The following is a 17678-nucleotide window of genomic DNA, read 5'->3' on the forward strand; positions in this document are numbered from 1 at the left end:
GCTGTGCCCTCCCCACATAAATTAGCCCCAACAGCGCCCCTTGCGACAATTTCTCGCTCTCCAGTGCACCAAGCTTTAACGGGTAAGTCACGTGATGCAACATGGCGTTCGAAAACTACCCGCTCGGCGAGGACAGTCACTTGTTTTTATGTAGTTTATAAGAGTTTCCTTGGACAACATACATAAAATCACCATGCATTCTTGAGATAAGAACTCCAGGTTTGGTTTGAGATGATGTTTCAATTCATAATGAGTTCGTTGGATTTTAAAGAGGGGACGAAAATAGCCGTCTAGAATTACGATCAGAACCGGGTCATCTGTAATAGTCTTGTGCGCACTCAAGCGTAAATGTAAATTGTTGTCGGACTTTTCAGACGTGATTTGCTGGATGCAAAATTATATTATAAATAAGGCAAGAGTCATAAATGATATAAACGTACTTCTTTCCAACTCAAGAGAATTTTCTTTTTTACAATTGACCTCGAAGTCTGCATCCACCAACAAGTGACCGTAAACTGGTCCTGCACGTAAACTGGTAACCTTACGTTACATTGGGTTTAAGACATCTATTCTTAAGGACGGAAGGTTATTCTTGTTGAAAGAATCTAAATCTTCATACAAGATGCATAATATGGTTAGTGCAAGAAGCAACAAGAAATCGATTAGTAAGGACAGAAAGATTTTCTTGCTACAAGAACCTTTTAAGAAACATAATCTAGGTTTTCCTGCTATAAGATATTTAATCTTTGTTCTAGAATAAGATGATTTTTCTTAGTTTAGAGAACATTTATAGGTTTGAAACTATGATAAGATATAAATTCTGTACCACAGAATTATTCTTGCCACAAGAAAATTTATCTTAAGTTTTTAGTCCCGAAATTTAAGAAAGAACAGCTTGGTCTGAGAAAAAAAATCTAAGAAAACTTTCACCTTCTAACTGACATTTTCTTATTTTCTCACACAGAGAATAATTTTCTTTGTGGAAGATAACTTTTCTTCCACAAAGATGAATAAGAATGGCATTTTTGGTAGTGTGCCAACATATCTCTTACTTTCTTGTGTGTATTGCTCCTTCTGATTGGTTAGAATGAATCGACAACGGCGCCGGTGTTGATTTGCATCGACAACGGTGCCGGTGTCGATTCATTCTGACCAATCAGAAGGAGCGAACACGCCGGCCTGGCCGGAATCTATGTGTTACTGCGTCATAACCAACATGGAACAGGGCCTTCTGATTGGTCCGCGGTGCCTGGCTATATGATAATATTATATAAAATCATGCAATCAATGTACTTCAGAAAATTACAAAGAACAGCTAACATCTACATTTTTCCTACAACTAAAAAATCAAGGTTATAATATGTACATTTCAAACCATCATGAAGGCTCATCTATGTTGGTACATGTAGTAATCATTACATGATTTTTCTTTTTTCTAAAGTCTGTGCACATGGCACTGGCCAGTCTAACTGCAGAGGTCTATGTGCATCTGTTCTGCTGAGTGTTCTGTAAGATAGAGCGTTCCTTGTGGCTGCCTTCATTTTTCGGAAATGCAAGCTAACCTCACCTGGCCTCACCTAGTCCAACCCTCATCAGGAAGGTTGGGGACCAAGCTAACATAATTCAGGATTTACTCAAGTCAACATCTCTAAACAAAAATAGCACAGATAAAAACTTTTAAAAAGTTTTTGACTGTTGTCAAGACTGTTGTTCACTACAGCCATTCTGACTGTAACTGAATTTCTATGAATTCAAACTAGTTACACAACTTCACCACAAGAGTTTTCATACTTACTCCTGTAGTATAGTCTGATTGTACAGCTCTCCCTCTGGCCAACGCATGATGTTGTACTCCTCTGTGGTCACCTCAACAAGGGCGGGATCTCCAAGACAACTCCTCACATGGTTCAATATGGCGGGCAGGATGATTTTAGGAGCGATAAACACCAGAGTCTTCACCACATTGAGTACTGCCTGTAGGGGGGAGACATTTTCAAAGAGTAGAAATACTCCTTGACTTGTGCAAAATTACTCAGGAAACAAAGAAACACCATAAATCAGAATTCATCCCATATAAAATGTGTGCAAGACTGGGAAGAAGGGCTAAGCTCTTTATTTGTGCTTTTCCATTTTATGTTTCAGCACACATTTGTCTGTCACTTGCCCCAAATCAGTACTGCATGCTTTATTTTGAGTGTGTAACTTAATGAAGAAAATGAGGTACTGCAGTATTTCATATTATTACAGCAACTGTTACTTAAAAGTCTATGACTATCAATGATAATGATTCCAAATGTAATGCACACCTTGTCCCGGGGACTGGCTTGAGTGACTTTGTCAATGATGATGTCTTGGTGGGTCCTCACTAGGTCCAGGACATCTAACTTCAGCTGCCTACAGAGTGTAACCCACAGGCTGGGACGGTAATACACTAAAATACAAGGGATGAAACGGTATCCTAATATCAAAGGAAAGCTACACATTTACATTGAAAAGCCTACTGCAAGCCTGCTATAAGATGAAGTTTTACAGAAGGCCATCACAGTTTAGGGCTCTACCATTGTTTGCAACTCAAGATGTGCCGATGCCTACTCAAATGACTGATTGAATTTGGTGATATCAGATGGCGGCATGTCTCAGGTTGATACACATAAATAGGGCTATTCCAACTGGCTTTCCTTATCAATCCAAGAGTCCCAATATTGTTAGTAGCTTAGAAATGATACTAATTTATAATGATTGCTTTCCTCTAATTGGTAGGAAATTACCTCAAAATTCCATCCTCAAGAAAGCCAGTTTGTTCTCTAATAAATTTAAAGACAAGTAGCTTCCGTTAGTCCCTCATCGATCAGTTAGTCCCTGAGCAACCAAAATGTGTGGACATGGATTCAGGTCGAGGTGGGACATGCAGAAAATGGATCTACTAGTAAACTTGATTTGGCTTGGAATGTCCAAAAACAGAGGAACCTTAGCATGGAAGTTTATAGTGTTGGTAAATGACATTATGAAAAAACTTGACTTTATCCAACCAACACTAAGGAAAGTTGGGACTTACATGTATTGAGGTTATTGTCTAAATTCTCTACTGTATAATTAGCACTCTACATGATTATGTATGATTATTGTCTATCATACCAATACATGAGTGGTGTGTGTCCATCAGTGCCTCTAGCATGAGTTTCTCTGCCATGGATTTCTCACTGTCCAGACCAGGGACCAAGCAGATTATCTCCAAGGCTTCAGCTAGTATCTTTGGGGAGATGACTCTGGGTGTATCTCCATCCTTCTTCCCTTGTTCCCCATCTCTGTCTTCCAAGTACCTCTTATAAGCGACAATCTAGGAGATAAGCAACGACCATCAGAAATATGGCACCATATGGTACAAACACACAATGTATTTTGACATGACTTCCACTTTGTGCTATCATGACTAAGTTGAAGGACGCTACAAATGCATGGTACATTTGTGTATATGTGTCTTCTTCAGTCAGTAATGTACTAGGCACATCTGTGAGCTGACTCAGGTCTGTATGCGGTAACAAGAACCAAAATTGGTCATCTACCAAACAGATACCACTTCTCTATAAAGTCACAAGGCTCCCTGATATGTTGCCGGTACAAATGTAGTAACTGCTTTGGAAATACTTTCTACAGCCAGGTTTGTTTTCCCAGTGGCAAACCCCAGCAAAAGGCTACACTGTACATGTACATTGTAGGTAGCCAATGACCATTTCAGGTTCCTGCAGGTTCAAGGCCCTAATCTTCAGCTCTGCTGGTGAATTTTGATACTTAATGGTTTTAATGGCAAGGAAATGTAAAAATAGAGGTTAAATGCTCATCAGAAGAATCACCTGAATTTAGGAAAAAGGCCCCTTTTGGCATGCCTAATAGCCCTAAGTGTGCCAATTGGGGGCCACGTGGCATATTCTTTTCTAAATTTTGCCATTTTTATCCATTAATTTTCATTCTGCAAAAAATTGACCGACCTTTCACTTCTCTTCACTTTCTGTCACTCTGTGCCAAAATGTGCCTTTACACAGCATTTTATCAAAGGCACATTTTGGAAACACACAAAAACACACACCCAAAGCAATATACAATGTATCTGTACAAGGAGGTAAAGCAGCACAAAGTTGTTATTGAACCAACCGACTGAGTGGTGAGGATGGTTCGGAGCTGCAGCAGCAGGGGATGTGCGAGTGTGTCAGACCCCAGCTCTGCCAGCAGCTTCTTGGTGCTCTGTCCAGCAGACTTTCTCACTGTCCAGGACGGGCTGGTCAACAGGCTCACCAGGGCCCTGTGCAGGTGCCTGAAGGACACATCAGGTACATGTACACGTATGGTCACGTCTGGGATAAACATAAACTGCTAATTATCTGAAACAAACTTCAACACTGTAACTTTTCAACATTCTGATTTAAGTGAATTTACATGTATCACGATTGTCAGCATACACATGTCTTCCTAGATTTGTAATTTACATGCAGGGCTCGAAATACCACCTGCATAATATGCAGCTTAGTGCAGGTAAAATTGGAGCTGTACAGGTATTTCTGTTGTCTACCTGCACCTAACCTGCACTTGTCCATGTACTGGGTTTTATACAGTTGTAGGTGTACAGGTATGACTATGGGGATTGTTATTAGCTGTATTGAATGTTACCACCTATAAACTTTAAGTATAACAGAAAAAATAGCAATGGTTCCTGAACAATTTTAGTATGATCTATACTTCCTAAATTCAGAGTGGTGCAGGTAAAATTTGTCAGGTGCAGGCAATTTTAAATATTACCTGCACCAGTGCAGGTATGCAGAAAGAAGTATTTCCAGCCCTGACATGACATTGTATATCTAACAATTTAAACGTTTTAATTCTGAAGTCTAAAAGAGCTTACATACAAAATTAACTGTATTATGCTATTAACCACACTTCACCTGGTATTTGAATGACTGAGTTTCTGGGGATGGTCTAGCAGCAAAGTCTCACACAGGCAGCACACATTCACCAAGGCTGCAAGAACAAGACGTTATGAAATCACCAGGATATTTCACTCATGTAGCACTAGTAGCCTGCTATAGCTCCTCCTCATAGTATCCATATACTATGCAAAACATGAAGAAAAACAATTGACGATTGAATGTTCAAATAAAATATCGGCAGCCCAAAGATGTCACTTACAGCACTGTTTCCAAACAGCTACAAGAGTTGTAAAGTAGGCCATGTTGATTCCATATGGATGACATGCTCTGGAAATGTATATCAGGACTAAAATTCTTCTGTGCCGCTTTGTACAATTTACAGTGCGGTCGGAAACTCTTGGGTGGGGGGGGGTGGTGGTGAAAATTGAGATTTCACCCATATACATGGCCTTATTAGGGACTAATGTAATGCAGGCGAAGAACTTTTGGTACATAGTGGCCTTTTGAAGTTTAATTTTTGCCTTCATTTTAAGATCATGGGCAATGGCAGCAAACTTTGCAGCAGATATTGCTGACCGAATTTTCTGTATATGGAGCAGTTCAGTTACATGTAAGTTCAGTTCATCCTCATAAGAGGTGCCATTAACGAGTACATGTAGCGCCAAAGCTCAAAGGGTACAACTATCCTAGGGCGGTCCAGGAGCATGCTCCCCTGGGAAGATTTTGAACTCTGGAATTTCCCTGGCAGACTAGGCTAAGTGTAATGACCTTCTATTTGCAAAACAAGCATTTTGAGGACAATGTTTTCCAACATATTTTCACAACCTCGATGGCCAAAGGCAAAATGTGTAGCAATGGAGGTCTAAGGAAATTTGATGATCTTGATTCTCTAAAATGCCATTTCTTGCATTTTGAGGGGCAAATTTTGCTGGCAGACTAAGTTAAGTTTAATGAAATTTCTATTAGGCCACAGCAAGTAAATTTTATGGATGACATCAGTGCGCGCATTAATTTTCGCCTGATTTCAGAAAAAAAAACAAGAATTTTTTCTTCTGCAGGGAGGGTCAACATGACAATAAAGTAGCAAAATGAGCAAATATGTTGTGTTGTAGCCTAATAATTGTTCCTGTAGGAGTGGCACTTGCGAGGTACCCAGGACTGTAGTTGAAGAAATTAAACTTTTTGGATAGTTGTAAAAGTAACACCAATATGGAAGCCATGAGTGTGGTTACCAACTTTGTCGGTGATGTCAGTTTGGCTGGCGTACTTCAAGAAAAATGACAAAATAGAAAGCCCAATAAACACGACTAAAAAAACGTTAAAAAGCAACCGGAGCCTAACCTCTGCTTGGAGAGTAAGTCTACCACACAAGAGTCACTTTTACCACACCAGTTCATGTCTTGAATAAAGGAATGAATGCCTAGTTGGCTCTGATACCATGTTTTGTCCCTTTAACTCTTGTTACAACATTCATCACAACTTTATGGTGCCTATTTTTAAAAATGTAGCCATCTTGTTTTTTTTCACCCATCTTGTTTTTGTTTTTGCCTATTTCAATATTTTTGCAGCCTGCAGAGGATGCAATTTACTTGCTGTGGCCTTAGTGAAAAAATACACTATCAAGGGTTTCACCCTCATTTCTTGTGGGGGCAAGGGATCACCACTAAAGATTTACATGAAGCATATCAGCCAGTACAAACCATCGTCTGGAGCCTGGGACAGGTACTTCTCTGACATCAGCATCTGTTTGCTGTCATCTAACAGGTTATTCCAGAAAATGCTCAACCTGGACTCTGAAACACATCAATAGCCAACAGTGTGACAGTATGTGTGACCATATATCAGCTGCTGTAGTGATGTGAAACATCACGTGTGTAGTTGTTATATAATATAACTCTAAGCAGATGTTGGGACAGAGGAGGCCGATTGACGCAGGAAATGTAACCTAGTAAACAATAACAATTTAGCCTCCCAATATCTGCAATATCTGCTTGGAGATTGGTGTAGTGCAAGGTAAGAAAAATATCACATTTGCAAAAAGTACTTTCAGACTAAAACTTCTTTTATAAAATCTAAAAGGTCTAAAAAGTAAAATGTTTTGGAAAAAATTTTGGAAAGACAAATATGCCCTGATTTTGTCACTTTCTAAGACACACCTGGTTCCATTGTTCATCCAGCTCTATGAATAATGCAAATCAGATACTTGAGAGGCAGAGAGCATATTGCACATACTCTAACTTAGAGCTCTGTCAAGTATACAACATCAAAATCTGGCATCAAAGTCTTTCTCCATCTCAGACCTTTTCCAAATCCATCCAGGTACTTAAGGTACTGTTAGTACTAAAACTATCCTGCATCTTATAACCCATATATCTAGCCTGGATGTTCAATGATCATCATCTTGAATGCCTCAGTGTACTCTTGTAACTTCATTATCCTCATGCTACATGCAACCACATGCTCCCACCTGATTCAATGTCAACTGCAGACATTTTGGTGAGAAGACAAGCTGCTGTCAGCCCTTCTGTGACAACAGCCTCCTGGTTGAGGTTGAAGGCAGCTTTTTCCGCAGCCTGCAGCAGGAAGGGCAGCATGTCCAGCCCCTGCAGCAGGGTGTCACCTGAGGACAGCATCACTGTGGTTACTAACCTCACCTCACCTCAACAAACTAACTCTGCAGCACGGTGTCACCTGAGGACAGCATCACTGTGGTTACTAACCTCACCTCAACACACTAAATATGCAGCACGGTGTCACCTGAGGACAGCATCACTGTGGTTACTAACCTCACCTCACCTCAACAAACTAACTCTGCAGCAGGGTGTCACCTGAGGACAGCATCACTGTGGTTACTAACCTCACCTCACCTCAACAAACTAACTCTGCAGCAGGGTGTCACCTGAGGACAGCATCACTGTGGTTACTAACCTCACCTCACCTCAACAAACTAACTCTGCAGCAGGGTGTCACCTGAGGACAGCATCACTGTGGTTACTAACCTCACCTCACCTCAACAAACTAACTCTGCAGCAGGGTGTCACCTGAGGACAGCATTGCTGTGGTTACTAACCTCACCTCACCTCAACAAACTAACTCTGCAGCAGGGTGTCACCTGAGGACAGCATCGCTGTGGTTACTAACCTCACCTCACCTCAACAAACTAACTCTACAGCAGGGTGTCACCTGAGGACAGCATTGCTGTGGTTACTAACCTCACCTCACCTCAACAAACTAACTCTGCAGCAGGGTGTCACCTGAGGACAGCATCACTGTGGTTACTAACCTCACCTCAACAAACTAACTCTGCAGCAGGGTGTCACCTGAGGACAGCATCACTGTGGTTACTAACCTCACCTCACCTCAACAAACTAACTCTGCAGCAGGGTGTCACCTGAGGACAGCATTACTGTGGTTACTAACCTCACCTCACCTCAACAAACTAACTCTGCAGCAGGGTGTCACCTGAGGACAGCATCACTGTGGTTACTAACCTCACCTCACCTCAACAAACTAACTCTGCAGCAGGGTGTCACCTGAGGACAGCATCACTGTGGTTACTAACCTCACCTCAACAAACTAACTCAACACTACAACTTCTCATTTATTATCACATCACATCAATTTTTTTATTTGCATCTTTATGGTCTGGGGTACCCCAAACTATGTTGAGGGGCAGTGTGTAGTCAACAATGTAGTGTTAAGCAGATTGACTTTCACTGATCCATACATATACATGCAAGACAAAAACACAGCTCTATCCTCTACATGAATGTAAGTTAATCTGTGACAGTAGTCAACATTATGTTACAATTTTAAGGCTATATATCCATGCACAAAATAAAGCACTTACCAACTTGAGAAGGATCAGAGGACTAATCGAAAGCTTGTCAACTTGGTAAGCGCTTTATTTTTATCTATCAACATTGGAGCTAATAGAAACATTCCAAGATACATTAGAACAGAGGCCGATCATACCAGAGAAGGCAGCCAGCATACACTGTAGGTAAGCAGTCCTGACAGCAGTGGTGGACGTCTTCAATGTCACCCCTTTCTGCTCAACAAACAGATTATCACATGTCAAGATTTTCAAAAGGGATGATTCTAACATCACTGTCACAAACTGTCTTCCAAAGAATTTTGTTTTCACAACACTGATGTCTGGTATTATCCTAAGTCTAAGACATTAGCAAAACAACTGTTGGACCAGATGCTTTGGACTGGACCTGAGCAGTACCACCCCTCTCAGCAAGTGTCAACAACAAACTTCTATAAACACAGTACCAATCATACTGGTATTACTACAGAGGTACGAGGACATACATGTACATGAACATACAAAATATGATGGCCTAAAAGAGTTGTATGTCCAAAATAATGTTATTCTAAAAACCCAATACTGTCCCAAAATATGGCAATAATTAGGGTAGGGGTTGTAACAATTGCAAGATTCTTTAATTTGGTAACATCATGAAATGGTGTCCTTCACACAATCATAGCAGTCCAAATACTGGAGCTTACCTTGAACCACTCCATGAGTTTAGTAGGAACTTGTGTGGAGAACTTGTCACACCAGAGTGACAGCATGGATAGGGTGTAGACCAGAGTCCCCTCATGTACTGTCAACATTAAGCATGAAAAACATTTCCAGAATTTTCTAACCAACAATCATCATTTTGTCCAAAAATTACTTTCAATAATCAATCCACTTAGGGAGACAATGGGCTATTTTCTTCAGGACTTCATCATCAGTACACAGTCTTCCCCTGGCTAGCCTTAATGTACATGTGCAAAAAGATAAAAGTCCAGTACTCTGGTGATACATGATGACAAGAAGATGCAAGAGAAGCCCCTAACCTTCCTGCTGCAGGTAAGGTATGAACAGCTCGGCCACCATGCTTGAAAGGGTTTGTGTTCCTGATCCACTGACAGTGTTGTAGCTCAGATTACCTAACCCTGTAATAGGATACATATTCAATTTTGTTAATTACCTCCAAGGAATTTCAGAATTTTTGGCATGTAGGTAGCTAAGACAAAGATGTACAAAATGAAATACAAATTATGCAAAACAGGAGGATATTTGCACAAGTACAGAGTAAATTCTATCTATTAGTATTATCGTGTTTGTTTTTTTCAATGTATTTTTGTCACATACAAGATATCATCCTGACATTGGGGTGGCAGATAGCTTTTGAGGTTTGCATAAGTAAGGTAAATGTGCAAGTCATTAGAATAAAGTCTACAAGAGCTCTGAATATCTCATGGAGGCAGGAGGTGCCAAAACTCTAGTTATTGATTATGTTGTTAATAAGTACATTTTTCACTTTCATCTGATGAGGTAAGTTAGATCATATGGGACACCAGTCAAACAAGTTGCTGTTACAAATGTTTGTGACAGACTGAAGAAAGCTTTTCTTTAATGGTGATGGGCTACTTTTAAAATCCTTGGACACAATCTGTGAATTCATGTCAAGGATACTTCCTTCTGTCTCCTGATCTGAACGAGTGCACAAAGGGTTGGGGTTAAGGCCCACCTAAAATTGAAGTCAGTAATAATTATTTCTTGTCCTGCAAAGTCTTGAGGAATGACGACTAACAAGGATACCAGAGAGTTGCCAATGAAAGTAATGACACATTGTAAACCATCCTTACCAGTGAGTACCCCCATCCTGTGTTTCACAACTGTTAGTTTTCCTTCCGAGCCATTGAGAACGTTAAAGAGATGTTTGGCTGCTTCCTCCAGTGCACCTGGATCGCTGCATTGTTGTGCTAGGATCTTAAAGGCCCTCCCGGTTTCCTCACAAGTGGTATCATCTTTGGAGTGCAGTTGACCTTGATGGGTGGAAAGCCATTCATTAGAGAAAAGAATCTGCCAAATTTTGTAATATAGACTGATCGAAAGCTTGTTGGTAAGCGTTTTATTTTGTGTACGGATAGAGGGTTTTTAAAATCAGAACAATGTTAATGTTGACTAACGTCACAGATGAACTTACATTCAAATCATTATGGTCTCATTGATGTATTACTCCGCTAGTGGGGACCCTAAAAGAGATCCGAGCCAAAAACTGAACGGCTGTATAGACGCATGTTTTTAGCGGTGAGAAATTCCCTTTTAGCCAGCGGAACTGATATCAAAAGTTAGATTGGTGAAATTTTGTTTCTAACTGAAGAAATAAGCAGGTAAAGTTTGGCAGCCGCGCGCTAGATCGGAGGTACACAGTCGTGGGTTCTGAGTGGTGCGGTTGTACAATAGCAGCAAAAAAGTGCCTTTTGTGGGGATTGACTAATCGTAGTTTGTAATTGCTATAAAAAAAGTTTCTACGTATAGTTTACATTGGCAATTTTTTCCCACGATATAGGGTAAATGTGCTCGACAAAGAATGAAAAATCTGCTACAATTTCACGTAGCTTCATTATGAACGTGCCCATTTAAACCATGAATTATAACATAGAAGTCTATGGGAAGAAGAAACTCATCAATGAGACCTTAAATAAAAATGAAAAATATTCATAAAAAATCAAGGAATAGCACTGGAGCAAAAATTTGAAAAGGGTTTATAACCGGGCGCCACCCCGCATTTTTTGGCTGCAGATTACGCCGTGTACCTATTTCCGCTACCATGGTAACGGACGGGTCTACATTTCCAAGGGGCGTTACTATTGTTATTTTTCTTGTATCACACTCTACTGGATATAGAAGCCATTTGAAAGAGGACTAAGGTTCTAAAGCTATCTTTCTTGAGGCAAACTACATCCAAGTTATTTTTTGAAATCGCCGCCTTCTCTCGAACGCCCCTCCACCCCCCCCCCCCAAACCCCGGGCTAGGCGACACCTATAAAAGGCCAATCAGAAAGGCTCAGTTCGGCTTGCCCGCCTCTGGTATAAGGGAGCTTGAAACGCAGCTAACATTAATTTCTAGTCGTTAAGCTCTGTTTTGACTTTATGAGCTATAGTACCTTCACCTGATCCTCTATAGAACCGTTTATTTTACGTAGAAAGATCCGGATGAATCCCTTCGTGCCTGTCGTGCTGATATCCCTTAAACGACTATTCTCTGAGATATATTCTAATTAAACAAAGACAAAGTCACAATGAGAACACTACTCAGTCAAACTCATACACAGACTGATCTAATGAGTCTTTGCGACACGTCAAAAGCGTCAGTCTCGACGCCTTTGCACTTTGGCCTTTGTCCGCCGCTAGGTGGCGCTTTCATGCCTATCATGATCTCGTACTTAATTACCTCCGAGAGGCTAATTCATTAACGTAAGACACCCAAACTTTCAGAGATGATGAAGAAAACGACATTCTTTCTTTTGATAGATTTTTTCAATAATACATTAAACTTAAGGTCTCATTGATGTATTACTCCGCTAGTGGGGACCCTAAAAGAGATCCGAGCCAAAAACTGAACGGCTGTATAGACGCATGTTTTTAGCGGTGAGAAATTCCCTTTTAGCCAGCGGAACTGATATCAAAAGTTAGATTGGTGAAATTTTGTTTCTAACTGAAGAAATAAGCAGGTAAAGTTTGGCAGCCGCGCGCTAGATCGGAGGTACACAGTCGTGGGTTCTGAGTGGTGCGGTTGTACAATAGCAGCAAAAAAGTGCCTTTTGTGGGGATTGACTAATCGTAGTTTGTAATTGCTATAAAAAAAGTTTCTACGTATAGTTTACATTGGCAATTTTTTCCCACGATATAGGGTAAATGTGCTCGACAAAGAATGAAAAATCTGCTACAATTTCACGTAGCTTCATTATGAACGTGCCCATTTAAACCATGAATTATAACATAGAAGTCTATGGGAAGAAGAAACTCATCAATGAGACCTTATGTACATTCTATGGAAATTATAATGTAGGTTCTTAGGAAAAGTCTGACATTGCTAGTATTGTCAAGTTGTTTTTAGCAACATCTTTTATGATTACTATTTCTACAGTCCACACTGGTCAAGCAAGAGATACCCATCAGATATACAAGCCTGCAAGCTTGTTTCTATGAATCTAAAGCCAAGTTTCCATCATCATTCAACCAAATCAAAGTCAAACACTAAATAAACACAGAAGAACAGGGCAGTCTTCATCCTGAAGGCAACACAACCAAATCACAAGTCAAAATGATACGTGCATTCCATGCATTTTTGTGCCCTAAATTTGAACACTACAGAAAGTTCTTCTCCACGAAATGTGTGACTTACTTCCCAGAATCTTACTGATGTCTTGTGTATACTGGCTCAGGTCCAGGGACACAGAAGATAACAGGCTGCAGATAGCTGTGGGGAAAGGGAGAGAGTGTGTAATACAGTCGTGTTGTCATAGAAAAGTGCAGAGATATTTTACTTATTGATTTGTCACAGCCAATTTCTTCTCATAACTACCACTATATCTACTACTGGTAGCCGTTCTGTCAGGGCTGGTGGTGTTTGTTTTTGTTTGTTTGTTTGTTTGTTTGTTTGTTTGTTTAAATCTTTGTTTATTTCTATTGAAAAAAGGTCAAATCGGCCTGCAGGCTGCTTTTCATTGAGGTCATGAGGGAAAAGGTAAGGGTCAGACAAAGATACAGTTTACATCACAAGTCCTAATGAGTCTTATAAGTCTATCAAGTCTATATACAGTTATACACAATATAGAGGTGTAAGAAGTAACACATCATTCCAGCCTGAGGAAAGGAGCAGAGGCAGTACCAAAATACTGGCAGCTCAGGAGGACTTCAGGCTCTCTGAGTCGGACACATGGAGTCACTTGCCACACTTCCCTTATTACAATAAACGCTACAAGTCTTAAACACATATTTCCATTCTGAGAGTTTAATCAAAGCAATCATGTGTAACACTTTGACTCTATGGCAAAGAATTCAGCAATTAAGTTTTTCAATATGATATACATACAATGTACAATACAATATAGAATACAACTAAAGTTCCACAACCCCATGCCTTTGCTAAATGATCTTACCTTTACAACTGGTGTATTAATTGTGTTTGTGTAATTAATTAGTTCATTTGCATAAATTATATAAATTGATCAACTCCACCCAAATACTGTAAATGCAGAAATGTTCGCGGTGGATTAATGTTCGCGGTTTTCGCGGCGGCCGCTTCACCGCGAATTTAAAACCACCGCGAACATTTTTCCATACAAGTAAGAGACTACAGTGCATGGTGCTACCGCAAAATTAAAACCACCGCGAAAAGTCCATTTTGCCGCTACCACGAAATTAAATCCCCGCGAACTTAAATGCATTTAGATTTACAGTAACTGATGTACATAGAAACAATTTATGTTCAGCAAAAGGCTTTAATCACATTATCTGATAACTACTATAATTAATGTTCAACGATGTTCACCTGCACGTTACTACCAAATGCTACAATTAAGAAATCCAGTCTTTTACCCCAGTGGGATTATAGTGTTTTGTCATTAATTAGTAAATTAGATCCTTATTTGCATAATATTTACCTATCAACATTCTTCTCTGTCTTAGTTACAAATGGTGGGACCGCGTAGCGCAGAGGTAGCGTGTTAGGCTCGGGACCGAGAGGTCTCAGGTTCGAATCCGACTGCCATGCTACCTATCTTGTGCCCTTGGGAAAGGTACTTTACACGACTTTCCTCACGTTACTCAGGTGAAAATGAGTACCAAGCTTTGACTACGGCCGTCCCTCGGATAGGACGTAAAATAGAGGTCCCGTGTCTGGGGAGAGCCACACCCCATGCACGTTAAAGAGCCCCCACACGTGCGATGGTGCGGTGTGCGTTGGTGCGAAATCCTTCGTCTAGAATTGGTGATTCTCTACAAATCACCCGGACTCCAGGAAGAATAGTGACATATCAGTCACTAATGGAGATCTGTATAACCTAACCTAAATATCACCTGATGTTGCAATAGTCCTATAATAAAGTAACAGGGAAGGTTTACATAATTTCCTCATTAATTATGCAAATCAGAGTTTGATTTGCATGATAATATTCAACTATATCAAGCATTAAAGCTATCTACATACCAACTTAAGCTATCTACATAACAAAAATCATGATGACCATCAACCCCTTCTTGAGTTATTCCCTTCCAAAGTATGTCCAAAACAAGCCACATGTTTGATAGGCCCAAACCTACACCACATACTCTCAGCCTTAAGAGCTATCTAACACTAAATAATTACAACCATAACATGTCCAGAATTCAGGATATCAAACCTGGACATAGGGGCCTCCAAATCTAATCCTTTTCAGACCTACTCACATATCAATTAATACAATCCAACCAGGCATTCTTGAGTTATGGTGTTTTTCTACAAACAAAACGTTCTGGCAAAGGCAACTAATGATGAGTATATCAGAATATAATAATCAATGAATCACAACAAGGTTTTTCAGCATTGACATAATTCTAAAGCATTTCTAGACTTAATAATTTATTACTGAGACCAGGTTTGGGAACTGTGATCTTTTGTCATCAGATTCTGCACATTTTGTAACCTCATCATTATATCCTCTAGGATGTTTCATTACTGGGGATAAATCTTTTCATTTTCTAATAAAAAAATTGAAGGCCTTTGGATCAACACCATTTTTGCTTCTTTGTTTAAACAAAACTTCATTTATTCATAAAAATTTTACTAAGAGATATCAAATATAAATGCAGTCAAATACATGCAGCATACAGAATGTGCATGTACCAATATCTATTTTGAACACTTAGTCTATCCTATAGTATTTCTACATTTTCATGTTTTTATTATACCATTTTCTTCCAGAGCCTACCTGGCATCAGGATCTCTGCATTACGAAGGACTGCTTTCTGCACCGCAGGCAGCAGCTTCTCCTTGAAGTCCTTGTGGTTAGCATGGCGTAACAAGCTCTCACAGTTCACCTGCACAGACATAATATGGGTCAGTCAGACAGCAACACTTGCCAACTACTAAACACAAGGACGAAATGTTCCCAGGACACATTAAAGAGTGATAATAAAGGATTTGGCATATCCTAATGTAACAAATAACTGTGAACAGCAGAGAGTGGCAAATATACAGGTTTTTCATTTGACATCATCTGCGCCATGTCGGATTATACAGGGTATGCTGTAATGTTTACAGTAAACTGTCATTCCAATTATAGTGACAAGACAGAATAGTTAACACCACTTAATTGGCGATTTGTTTACTTAATTAAACTAAAATTAAATAGGTTTCCTGCAAGTAACAATAGATAATGATTGAAGGCATTATCTATATTTTAATATGAAAACTGTAATGTAGTATGTTCCAGGCGAGATCACTTACCAGGACATGCTGAGGAGGCGATGTTTTGCCACTGAGCACTGACTTGATGTACAGGTCCAAAAGGGGGCTCTGTGCAAAACACCGGAAGAAAATTACTTGCATACAGGAAATCATGAAAAGCTTTACCACTGGAAATCTGAATATAAGTGTGTCAAGATCTGAAGCAATTGTATAAACCTGGCTGTATAATGGTTTCTAATGATCCCCATTTCATCATATAAAAACTGGTAGATTTGAAGTGGTTCCAAGACAGGGCCCAACCAGTATCCACTTATTGATATGTTCAGAAAACATTTCCCTGTGCTGGATATATTTTAGGCCATACCAATTTAATTCTTGGTTCACGGATTTTTTCATAAAAAATATGGAGCGAGAGGGCGAAATAAAAATAAAAATTGTAAAATGGTTGGGGTAAAGGTGATGGCTAATCCAAAACATAAAGAAAAAAAGTTTTTAGCTTGAAAAAAGTACAAAAACACTATTATTGTACAGTAACAGCACCTGTACCCACACTTTAAGGAGCTTATAATATAAAGGCCAATTTGCTACACCAAAAAGCTGGTGAATGGTTTCATTAATGGTGAAAATTTGCTGAGTGGTAATTTTTATTTTTATTTTTATTTCCAAAAAATAGGAGCGAGCGAATCCGTGAACCAAGAAATTAAATTGCCGTGGCCTTAGCAATAATGAAATATGTTAATTAGCAACATTCTAAGGAGTCAAATGAAGTATATAAATCATCATCATCATCATCGTCGCCTGCATATTTCTACATAAATCCGGACTTTTCCTGGGTGTTTCCATAACTTTTGCAACGTTCTACTCACAAGCTCACAGGCAGAAACATGCTGAAAGTACCATACATTGTACATTTTGTATGTCTCCCAGAATTTTCCACACAATCTGCAAAAACTTGCTGGACACTTGCTGGAGTTTGTGGGTCATCTTAAAGAACTGCTTTTAGTAAAACTTAAGTTAATGCATGTTTGGTGGCCTTTACAGTAGTAAACAACACAAAATTGTTCCTGTACAGAAGGGATGCAAACTAATAGATAAATAAATAGAATAATACCATCATGAATATTTCATAGAGGTAATAACTTTATGTGAGGTTTATTGGAAACTTGTCAGCCAGCAAACTGCCAGCAGTTGGGGAAAATGCTTGAATAGCTGCATACTTGGGGAAAAAATCATGAGAAAAACTGTAATAGAAAAAAACCTACAATCATTTGCAAAATCATACCACTTTTCTGACCTTAAACTTGTTGATATTGTCCATGTCCTTTGTTTCTGTGAAGTATCTCATCACAGCCCCCACCAGACACATCAGGACCAGGCTGGGCTCCAGGCTGCACAGAGTCTCTCCACATGCAGCAGCAAGACCTGGCAGCTTATGGTTCAACAGAACACATGGCCTCACAAGTCAGAAATGTACATTCAAGTCAAACTCCTAAAAAGCTTTTTCCTCTTTATTTGCCCT

The 17678-nt window shown here is 39.6% G+C and overlaps 1 protein-coding gene across 1 annotated transcript in view; it reads right to left on the reverse strand.

Moving 5' to 3' along the window:
• Positions 1-17678, reverse strand: part of LOC118426103 (eIF-2-alpha kinase activator GCN1-like) — a 65808-nt gene that overhangs the window by 43115 nt on the left and 5015 nt on the right. Inside the window, exons 7-21 of the mRNA XM_035835362.1 lie at positions 17454-17588; positions 16199-16267; positions 15681-15789; positions 13115-13189; positions 10569-10748; positions 9774-9872; positions 9438-9535; positions 8895-8970; positions 7387-7539; positions 6620-6712; positions 4935-5010; positions 4150-4309; positions 3136-3337; positions 2307-2431; positions 1796-1974 (exon numbers count right to left, since the gene is read on the reverse strand). Of these exons, the coding sequence (XP_035691255.1) occupies positions 1796-1974; positions 2307-2431; positions 3136-3337; positions 4150-4309; positions 4935-5010; positions 6620-6712; positions 7387-7539; positions 8895-8970; positions 9438-9535; positions 9774-9872; positions 10569-10748; positions 13115-13189; positions 15681-15789; positions 16199-16267; positions 17454-17588 (1829 nt within the window). The remainder of the gene's footprint in view (positions 1-1795; positions 1975-2306; positions 2432-3135; positions 3338-4149; positions 4310-4934; positions 5011-6619; positions 6713-7386; positions 7540-8894; positions 8971-9437; positions 9536-9773; positions 9873-10568; positions 10749-13114; positions 13190-15680; positions 15790-16198; positions 16268-17453; positions 17589-17678) is intronic.

This window comes from Branchiostoma floridae, chromosome 11 (genome assembly GCF_000003815.2).
Source record: "Branchiostoma floridae strain S238N-H82 chromosome 11, Bfl_VNyyK, whole genome shotgun sequence".
Taxonomy (NCBI): domain Eukaryota; kingdom Metazoa; phylum Chordata; class Leptocardii; order Amphioxiformes; family Branchiostomatidae; genus Branchiostoma; species Branchiostoma floridae.